This window comes from Myotis brandtii, unplaced genomic scaffold (genome assembly GCF_000412655.1).
Source record: "Myotis brandtii unplaced genomic scaffold, ASM41265v1 scaffold74, whole genome shotgun sequence".
NCBI lineage: Eukaryota > Metazoa > Chordata > Mammalia > Chiroptera > Vespertilionidae > Myotis > Myotis brandtii.
Genome location: NW_005370944.1, coordinates 156679 through 167439, shown reverse-complemented (window position 1 = coordinate 167439; position 10761 = coordinate 156679). Strand labels below are relative to the sequence as shown.

The following is a 10761-nucleotide window of genomic DNA, read 5'->3' as shown; positions in this document are numbered from 1 at the left end:
CTTAGGCCCAATCCCCCGGGGAGCAGGCCTAAGCCAGCAGGTGGTCATCCCCCGAGGGGTCCCAGACTGCGAGAGGGCACAGGCCAGGCTGAGGGATCCCCCCGCCCCGAGTGCACAAATTTTTGTGCACCGGGCCTCTAGTAAAAAAAATAAAAGTCTTTGGCAATAAAATTGAAGTAGAAAAACCAAAGGGAAAAAACAGTAAAAAAAGATCGAGATGCAAGAACAATTTGCCTTATAAAGTTACTCAGGACGAATTAAAAGAAGTGTTTGAAGATGCTATGGAGATCATATTAGTCAGCAAGGATGGAAAGACTAAAGGGATTACTTATATTGAATTTAAGACAGAAGCTAATGCAGAGAAAACTTTGGAAGAAAAGCAGAGAACATTAATGGATGGGCGATCCACTTCCCTGTGCTATATGGGAGAGAAAGGTCAAAATCAAGACCATAGAGGTGGAAAGAATAGCACTTGGAGTGGTGAATCAAAAACACTGGTTTTAAGCAACCTTTCCTACAGTGCAAAAGAAGAAACTCTTCAGGAAGTATTTGAGAAGGCAGCTTTTATCAAAGTGCCCCAGAACCAAACTGGCAAATCTAAAGGGTATACATTTATAGAATTTGCTTCATTTGAAGATGCTAAAGAAGCTTTAAATTCCTGTAATAAAAGAGAAATAGAGGGCAGAGCAATCAGGCTGGAATGGCAAGGACCCAGGGGATCGCCTAATGCAAAAAGCCATCCATCCAAAACTCTATTTGTCAAAGGTCTGTCTGAGGAGACTACAGAGGAGACATTGAAGAAGTCATCTGATGGCTCTGCCCAGGCAAGCATAGACACCAACCGGGAGACAGCCTCTTCCAAAGGGCTTGGCTTTGTAGACTTCAACAGTGAGGAAGACGCCAAAGCCACCAAGGAGGCCATGGAAGGCAGTGAAATTGATTGAAACAAAGTTAGTTTGGACTCGGCCAAGCCCAAGGGTGAAGGTGGCTTTGGGGATCACAGCAGAGGCAGAGGTGGTGGCAGAAGAGGCCAAGGTGGATTTGGTGGCAGAAGCTGGGGAGGTTTTGGAGGTCGAGCAGGATTCCTAGGAGGCAGAGGAGGAGGAGGTGATCACAAGTCACAAGGAAAGAAGACGAAGTTTGATTAGTTTCTTCTATCCCTCTTTCCCTCTTCCATTTGAAAGAAGGACTCTGGTGTTTTTACTGTTACCTGATCAATGACAGAGCCTTCTAAGAATATTCCAAGACAGTATACAGTCCTGTGGTCTACTTGGAAATCCATTTAGATAACATTTCAAAGGAGATACCCTGTTGGTTTTGACTGGATATTCATTCGTATAAACATTTTAAAGAGATGAGTGATAGAGCTAACCCTTATCTGTCAGTGTTGAATTTATGTTGTTTCTTCTCATGTACAAAACCATTTTTTCCTGACAAATAGTTTGTGTGTGTGTGTGTGTGTGTGTGTGTTTGTGTGTGTGTGTTGGGGGTATAATGGAAAACAGAATGTCTTATCATGATTTTGCTTCAGCAGCTTTGGGACAAATTAAAAGTCCTAAACTCTGAAAACAAATAAAATAAAATAAAACAAACCAGGTCTTCCTAATCTTTCTCTAAAAGCAAATTCAAATGCCTTCAGTAGCAAATGAAGACTATGTCAGTGGTTGGATCACAGGAGAGTGCATGCCCTACATAAAGCATTCAAATTCAACCTATAAAACAACTTTTCAACCAAGAAAAGCAAAAAGTCTGAGGTGAGATTCTGCCCTACATGTCTTCCTATTCCTCACACTCTCCAGAATGACCTCACCCATTCTCATGGCTCCAATATTCAGCTCTACTTTGGTCACTCCAAAAGCTCTACTTGTATCCAGATTTCTTTTCTGAACTCTAAATGCATATTCCAACTGCTTAGAGGACATTTCTATTTAGATATCCCAATGGCACTTCAAACTTAACATGGCCAAACTAAACTCATGACCTTCTCTGTCCATATACCTGCACCATTCAGTGTCTCCTATATTAGTGAATGCCCCCACCATGTACCCCATCATCCAAGGCAGATACCTAGAACCCTAGTCTTCTCTTGCCTCACATACCAGTTTAAGCAACGCTGTCCTACCAATTTTACTTCTAGAATCTGCCCACTTGACACTACGCCTAAAGACACCACAATAATCTCTTTTCCTACAAGTACAAGAGCCTTTTAATTTGGTCTGTCTTCAGTATAGCCATTATGATCCATTCTCTAAAATACAGTGAGAAAAATCTTTCCAGAATGCAAATCTGATCAAATCATTCTGCTGTTTATACCTTCAATGAATTTCTCTGCCCTTAAGAAAAAGCAGATAGATACTCCCTTATCTGGCCTTGTTTACCTCTGCTGCTCAAACTCTTGCCATACCCCTACTCCCACTTAGTGTTTCTGCTCAGCTCAATTTCTCTCTAGGTATCTGAAACTTGCTGTTCTCTCTGCCATACTTTTGCAAGCTTTATCTCCCTGTCTGATTTCTTCTCCTTCCTCTTCCCCTTCCCCTTCCCCTTCCCCTTCCCCTTCTTCCTCTTCCTCTTCCTCTTCTTCTTCTTCTTCTTCTTTTAACCCTCACTTGAGGATGTTTTTTTCATTGACTTATTTTTTTAGAGAGAGTGGACGGGAGAGAGAGGAGGGGAAGAGAGAGAAACATTGACGGGAGAGAGACACATTGATTGGTTACCTCCTGCTTGCTCCCCGACTCGGGCCGGGGACCAAACCAGCAACTGAGATACATGCCCTAGGCTGGGAATCAAACCAGTGACCCTTTGGTCTGTGGGCCAACACTCTAACCACTGAGCAAACCAGCCAAGGCCCTATTCATTCTTTAGATCATAATTTTTTTTTAAATATATATTTTATTGATTTTTTACAGAGAGGAAGGGAGAAGGACAGAGAGTTAGAAACATCAATGAGAGAGAAACATCGATGAGCTGCCTCCCGCACACCCCCCCACTGGGGATGTGCCCGCAACCAAGGTACATGCCCTTGACCGGAATCAAACCTGGGACCCTTCAGTCCACAGGCCGACGCTCTATCCACTGAGCCAAACCGGTCAGAGCTAGATCATAATTTAGAAGTCATTTCCTTCAGGAAGGCTTCCACAGAACCTAGTACTGCCCTATCATAACACTTCTATAATTGTTTGTTTACTGTCTTCCTAAATAGTAATCTCTATACCTGGAACATAGCAGGTATACAGTAAATTTCTGTTGAATAAATGAATGAATATTGAACGAAATAACCATAAATAGGCCTACTTGAGCTTTAGAATTAAACCAATCCTAGTGCTTCTTACCCCTCTCCCTCCTTTTTTTTAAATTTAGAAAGATATCTCTTCAGAAGGATTCTCTGACCCCAAGGTAGGGCTCTTGAATACTGACCCACTTTTTATTTTTTTTATAAGAGTGGGGAAGACACTCAGAACCACTGTCTGTAAAGCGTGGCAAAGAAAATAGCAACAAAGAGAGCCAAGCTGCAGCAGATCTGGTCCACCCTGAGCTACATACCCTGTAGGAGTGGAACAACTCTATGGCGCGGAGCACATCAAACTTCCGAGCCATGAGGAACTTTACAGCCACATTCCAAGAAAGAGGGGAAACGTTGTACTGAACTGTCCACTTGTTAATCTCTTCAAGAAACTGCTTGGTGGCCTGTTTAACAAAGAAGATAAAGAATAATGAGTAAGTAGAGAACATATTTACTGAAACAAAAAACAAACAAGAAAAAACCCAATCAACCTTTCCCCCAAGCAGGTCTGAAACCAAAGTTTACTACAGGGAGCTAGTGAAGACAAAAGTTTGAAACCAGAAATAGTGAAAATTCATTAGTACAATTCAATGAGGCCAGATAAGGAGACAAGGATCCCAAATGAGATGCAAACTATTGGCCCCAAAACAAAAAAACAACAGTTTGTTTTTCGTTGTTTTTTTTAAGGTTAAAAAAATTCGATGGGCCCTAGCTGGTTTGGCTCAGTGGACAGAGCGTCGGCCCGTGAACTGAAGGGTCCCAGGTTCAATTCCAGTCAAGAGCACATGCCTGGGTTGCTGGCTTAATCCCCAGTAGGGGGCGTTCAGGAGGCAGCCAATGATTCTCTCTCATCATTGATGTTTCCATCTCTCTTTCCCCTCTCCCTTTCTCTCTGAAATAAATACAAATATGTTTAAAAAAAAAAAAGTTAGATGGGCCTTCTGAAGGGTTACTGCACAATGTGCAGTACAATACATTGGAATTAGCAGTACTATCTGAGAGCAACAAAACTGTTAGGAAGAATTTAACAAATCAAAAGGACAACTGTTCTTTGCAGCTGAATGACCCCACAAGACGTCTTCATGCTTCACATGGCAGCCCAAAACCAGACACTAGTGCCCAAAGAGTCATTAACAGCCGCTCTGGATAGTGGTTTGGGGAGGGGCAGTGGTGGAGAGCCTAATATTGGGGGAAGAATAAAAATTTTTCATTTTCACTGTATGATAACAAGCTGGCAAGATGCCTGTTTGTTCCAATCTCTTCATTAAACCATGTCCTTTTATCCTCTTTCACCCTGTTTCTCCTTACATTTTTTTAAAAATATATATTTTATTGATTTTAGAGAGAAAGGGAGAGGGAGAGAGAGATAGAAACATCAATGATGAAAGAGAATCATTGATTGGCTGCCTCCTACATGCCCCCTACTGGGAATCGAGCCCACAACCCAGGCATGTGCCCTTGGCAGGAATCGAACCTGGGACCCTTCAGTCCGCAGGCTGACGCTCTATCCATTGAGCCAAACCAGCTAGGGTTCTCCTTACATTTTTAACCAGTTTCCACTCTAGCGGTGCTAACTTTCTGTTTCTTTATTAAGAACAGGATTTACATGGGGATTTTTTCACAAATATTCTAAATTCCTAAACCTTTTCTACATAGCTATTCAGTCCCTTCCATCCAAAAACTTTTCTCACATATTTGTCTAAAAGGTGATCAACCTGATGAGAATTTTGAAATTTAGTTGATCAACCAATCAACCCACAGTTAAAATGTATTTATTTAGCTACCAGAGGCCCGGTGGGGGTCCCTCGGCCTAGCCTGTGGACATCCCGCGAGGGGTCCCAGATTGCGAGAGGGTGCAGGCCAGGCAGAGGGACCCCACCGGTGCACAATAGGGGCTGGGGATGGATTGCAGGAGGGCTCCAGGACGTATCTAGCCCTTCTAACCCAGTCCTGATCATCTCGCCCAGTTCTGATTGGCTGGACCACAGCAGCAAGCTAAACTACCCCTTGGAGCATCTTCCCCCTGGTGGTTAGTGCATGTCATAGCGACTGGTCGAAAGAACAGTTGGACACTTAGTATATTAGGTTTTTATTACATAGGATTATGTTATTTATTAATCACTTGCTAATAGTTATGCTAAGAAGTACAAGGAATAAAAAAAATGAGGTGTGCTTCAAAAGGTGTAAGACCAACATACTATGTGATCTTGGACAAGGTAGTTCTCTTTACCTCTAAATTTTCTGTTGAAAACACAAGGGGAGAAAAGGTAACAACAATGACCTATTTTGAGAGTCTTGGCAATAAGTCTTAGCAAGCAAATACAATCCAAATTGCTACATATGTGTTTAAACAAGTAGCAAACTAGAGTCCCAGGAGAGTTAGCAATCCCTCACTACAGAGCACCTGATTTATTCATCCCCCAATTTCTAGGAAAGAAAAAAGGCACTTTATAAACCAGAGTGAAATTTAAGAGGACTGAGGCTGCATCTGAGCTTTAGAATCTTCCAAGTGAGGCAGCATAACTTACAATACTGAAAAATGAGAGAAGCAAAACGAATCAGGCAAAGTGCATAAAATGAGCCAAGAAATAAAGGCCATGAAGAAAAGCTTTCACATGATCACTTTGGCCCAGAACCAGTTCAAGTTAGACCAGAGAAATGAGTCCCAGAGAAGAAAATAGGACAAACTTAGAATCATCCCCAGAAAATAGTTTGAGTAGCCTTGGTGGGGTGAGAGGCCAGCATCAGAATGAGGAAACACTGAATGGAAAAAGAAGAGAAGTAGGCACAGAAATATCCCAGAAACAAAACTTCAGCCAGCTCTGAAGTTCCCCAGATTTTGTAAAGGGTGTGTGTTTTTAAATTAACCTATCATCTTTCAACTCCAGCCCTCTCCTGAGTATTTCTGAAGCTGCTTGTAGAATAAGACACCAGAATATTGGTAGAATATTATTTTCCTCTTTTTCTTTTTTTTTTCTTTTTTTTTAAATACGTTTATTGATTTTTTACAGAGAGGAAGGGAGAGGGATAGAGAGTAAGAAACATCGATCAGCTGCCTCCTGCACACCCCCCATCAGGGATGTGCCCGCAACCAAGGTACATGCCCTTGACCAGAATCGAACCTGGGACCCTTGAGTCTGCAGGCCGACGCTCTATCCACTGAGCCAAACTGGTTAGGGCATTTTCCTCTTTTTCTAACAAAAACAATAGACAAATCAATATGCAGGCAGGAGGTAAATAAATACATAGTTAAATGACCAGGAGGTGATATGAACTCATCACATAGCCAACTGTTATGACAATTATTAATTTTTCACAAATAAGCCATGCTCCAATAAGAGACATACAGGTTTCAAACACTTTCTTCGACGTACATATTGGCTTCCTTCTATTAAACTCAGTTCTTTCAAGGTTCTTAATGTCCTGTAGATCCCAAGAGCTTTTGACTTGAACTGACCTCTGTTCCCTGCTGGTTAGAATGTTATTCTTGGCTTTAAACAAGGGAACAATTCCTCCTGATTTGGCCTGACTAGGTCTTGCATGAAGAGAATCCAGTGTACAGTAAACAACGACGTGATATTTACAGATACAAATACACACACACACACCCTGCCTGTCAGCCTCAGATTCACCGTCCTATACATCCCAATCCCTCTGAAAGAAGTCAGAAAAGATGGTCTCATCTTCAATAGCCTTTTTCTAGACAATTATTCAGATCTCTCCTTCTGTTTACACCTGGATTTGGTACAACCAGTGAGTATAGACCAAGTTGTGGTCCTGTAGATTACCAGAAAAGAAGTCCCAGATATTTGAGTGAGCAACAAATTCTTCAGAAGGGATAATTGAAATTCCTGAAATCAATAATATTCAGTGTATTTCCTGGTGAAAGAAAGAATGAGCCAAAATATGTATTTATTTAGCTACTAGAGGCCCGGTGGGGGTCCCTCGGAAAAGGTTTAGGCCCAGCTAGATCTTATCTTCCCCCTAGGAAAAGGTTTAGGAATTTAGAATATTTAGCTTACAAAATACTTCAACTCAACGTCAATGGTTTGAATCGATCTAGGGTTCTGAGTAACCATAGTGGTTAATACCTGGCAGCTAAGTAGTGGTCACAGTTCAATCAGCTTTGGTCTTCCTTTGGGAAAAGGTCTGAACTGATGTACAGAAAAACTAACATTACCACTTACAATCCTCCTCAACCAGTTTTTCAGGTACAGGTAAGATTTGTTTTAGCTTAGTCAAAAGCTTACTGTAATTATATACTTCTCCCACAATCATGTTTAAATAGCTCAAACAAATTTCTTAACTATGGACATAAGGAAGAAGCTAATAGAGAACCTGCTCTAAAATGGCTGAGAAATCTGTCAATGAATGGATTATACCCTGGACACTATCCACTGGTGTTGAATATGATGTAGGAGAAGTAAAACCAACAACATAATAGTCTTCATGTTATATCAAAGTCCCAAAAAGGTCAAGAAAAACATGCTGGCACACTCAGTTCCACAATTAGTACCTTAAATCCTGTATTCCCAACTAATGTGGGAGGAGAGAGTGGAAGAGCCAGGCTTATAAGAATCCTGGGTATCAGCCACCTAACCACCAAGGAACAAGTGTAGTAAACTAACTGGTTTGGTGCTCAGCAAAAACCATCCTCTCACTGCTGTGTGATATTTGGGCTAGTCATTTAACTTCTCTGAACCTCAATTTTTTCATCTGAAAAGACAAGGCTTGAAGAGACAAAAGATAGCCCTAGCCAGTTTATCTCAGTGGATAGAGCATCAGCCTGTGGACTGAAGGGTCCTGGGTTCGATTGCGACCAAGGGCACATGCAGGCTCAATCCTCATTGATGTTTCTATGTCTCCCCCTCTCCCTTCTTCTCTGAGATCAATAATATATATATATATATGTAGAGAGAGAGAGAGAGAGAGAGAGAGAGAGAGAGAGAAGATAGAAAAGCATCCCCACAGTACCTAGCATGTGGAGGTAGTCCCTGAATGATTTTTTTTTTCTTTACTTCATTCTTTCACACTAAAACTTCTTTCAACAAAGATAGAGTTCCTCAGAATCAGGTGACCTCTGTTGCTACTCGTTAGCCTATAGCAATTCAATCTCTCCAATCCATTTTATCCAAAAGCATAGATTTAAATTAGAAACTTCCAATATGTGTTAAACTGCAAAATAAAGGTGTCTAAAGAAACAACACCTCCTCAGTCAGGGTTCTGGGGTAATATAGAATAAGCCAGCTCTAGAAGTATATATTCCCCTGCTCCCGTCTCTAAATCCTTTGTCCCTACTTTCAGACTACAGTGGCAGCTCTGGGGATTAACACTGCCATCCTGAGCACAAGTGTTTTTTGTTGTTGTTTTTTAAAAAATATATTTTTATTTATTTCAGAGAGAGAGGGAAAGAGAGATAGAAACATCAGTGATGAGAGAGAATCATTGATCAGCTGCCTACTGCACACCCCACACTGGGAATCGAGCCCACAACCAGGACATATGCTTTGGCCAGGAATCGAACAGTGACCTCCTGGTTCATAGGCCAATGCTCAACCACTGAGCCACGCCGGCTGGGCCACAAGTGTTTTTTAACAAATCAAACTGACTAGAGACTATATTTCATTATAATAAACAACTCTGTACAGGACAAACCATGCAAAAAATGCAGTCACCCTGCACTGAATACCTAAATAAAGTGATTCAATATAAGACTTAATGGGGGGGCTGGGGGGGGGAGCTTAGTGGCTGCCTTTTACCAAATTTGAGGTAACCTCTGTGTTTCAGCAAATATGCCATTTTCCCATTGATTTCAGGGGGAAATGTATTAGTAAACTACCTTCTTCTTATGCCTATTTTCCCATCTTTCTTTTGTGAATTGTTGCCTTGTTGTCTATTAACCCCTTAGTCCTTATCAGTACAGTGGGGCCTTGACTTACGAGTTTAATTCGTTAAGTGACGGAGCTCATAACTCAAATTACTCGTATGTCAAATCAAAAAGTGAACGAGTGAGACACGTGATGCTGGGCTGATGTTGTGGTGTTCACTGTGACGTTCGCTGCACCAACTAGCGGTGGGGTATCTGAAGCTGGCTCGTAACCCGAATTTTAGCTCACAACTCAAAGCAAAAAATCGGCCGAGAGACTGCTCGTATCTCGAAAAACTCGTTGGTGGGGACACTCGTAAGTCAAGGCCCCACTGTATGCTAGAAAACAAAAGCTGAGCTAACACATTAGCTTGCTATAAGGGGCAAGATGAGATTTGTTGAATTTTCTAACTAAAAACTACAATCATTCCATTAGCCCAGGGGTCCTCAAACTTTTTAAACAGGGGGCCAGTTCACTGTCCCTCAGACCGTTGGAGGGCCGGACTATAGTTTAAAAAAAACTATGAACAAATTCCTATGCACACTGCACATATCTTATTTTGAAGTAAAAAAACAAAACGGGAATACAATATTTGTATTTGCATGTGGCCCTCGGGCTGTAGTTTGAGGACCCCTGCATTAGCCCTTTGTTATTGTGCCAAATCCTATATAATAAAAGGCTAATATGCAAATTGTCCCCTCAGGAGTTCAACTGGGAGACCAGGAGTTCAATTGCTTGCTATGACGTGTGCTGACCACCAAGGGTTGGCGCAGAACATGGCGGGTGACCAGCTGGGGCAGTGGAGTGCTGAGGGAGCGAGGGAAGGAGGAGGTGGGGAGGCAGGGAACCTGATCTGCCCTGATCACCGGCCAGGCCTAGGGACCCTATCCGTGCATGAATTTCATGCACTGGGCCTCTAGTATGGAAATAAACCTAGTCACTTTAAATTACCATTTACTGGTTTATTGTTTATCACTAATATTTTCATTTTATCAGAAAAATTTTGTCTTTTCTAAAGATGTGACCCTAAAAGAGCTAATGCAGCCCTAGCCAGTTTGACTCAGTGGATAGAGCCTCAGCCTGAGGACCGAGTTTGGGTTTGATTCCGGTCAAGGGCACATGCCCAGATTGCAGGCTCCATCCCCAGTAAGGGGCGTGCAGGAGGCAGCCGATCAATGATTGTCTCTCGTCATTGATGTTTCTATCTCTCTGTCCCTCTCCCTTCCTCTCTGAAATCAATAAAATAAAATAAAAGAGCTAATGTTTTCTAAGCTAGGGTTTTATAGGATCTGGAAAGAAAAAGCTTTTAAGAGAAATTTCTAATTTTATCATGTTACTAGAGGCCCGGTGCACAAAAATTTGTGCACTCGAGGGGGAAGGGGGGGTCCTTCAGCCCGGCCTGTGCCCTCTCGCAGTCTGGGACCCCTCAGGAGATAACGACTTGCTGGCTTAGGCCTGCTCCTGGGTGGCAGAGGGCAGGCCCAATCCCTAGGTGCAGCCCTTGGTCGGGCTCAGAGCAGGGCTGATTGGGGAGTTGGGGTGCCGCCCCCTGTCATGCACAGAGCAGGGCGGATTGGGAGGTTGCGATGCCACCCTCAGTCACGCTCAGGGTAG

General features: G+C 42.4%; 1 protein-coding gene across 2 annotated transcripts in view; it reads right to left on the bottom strand.

Moving 5' to 3' along the window:
* The window catches only part of PTPN9 (protein tyrosine phosphatase, non-receptor type 9), a 113821-nt gene extending 106427 nt beyond the window's left edge, over positions 1–7394 (bottom strand). The window contains exons 1-2 of one of the 2 annotated variants that reach the window (XM_014530463.1): positions 7372–7394; positions 3541–3684 (exon numbers count right to left, since the gene is read on the bottom strand). In XM_014530463.1, coding sequence (XP_014385949.1) covers positions 3541–3594 — 54 coding nt within the window. In that variant the 5' untranslated portion in view covers positions 3595–3684; positions 7372–7394. Of the gene's footprint in view, positions 1–3540; positions 3745–7371 lie in introns of those variants that run through there. The other variant, XM_005882752.2, reaches the window with a different exon arrangement.
* Positions 7395–10761: the final 3367 nt, after the last annotated feature.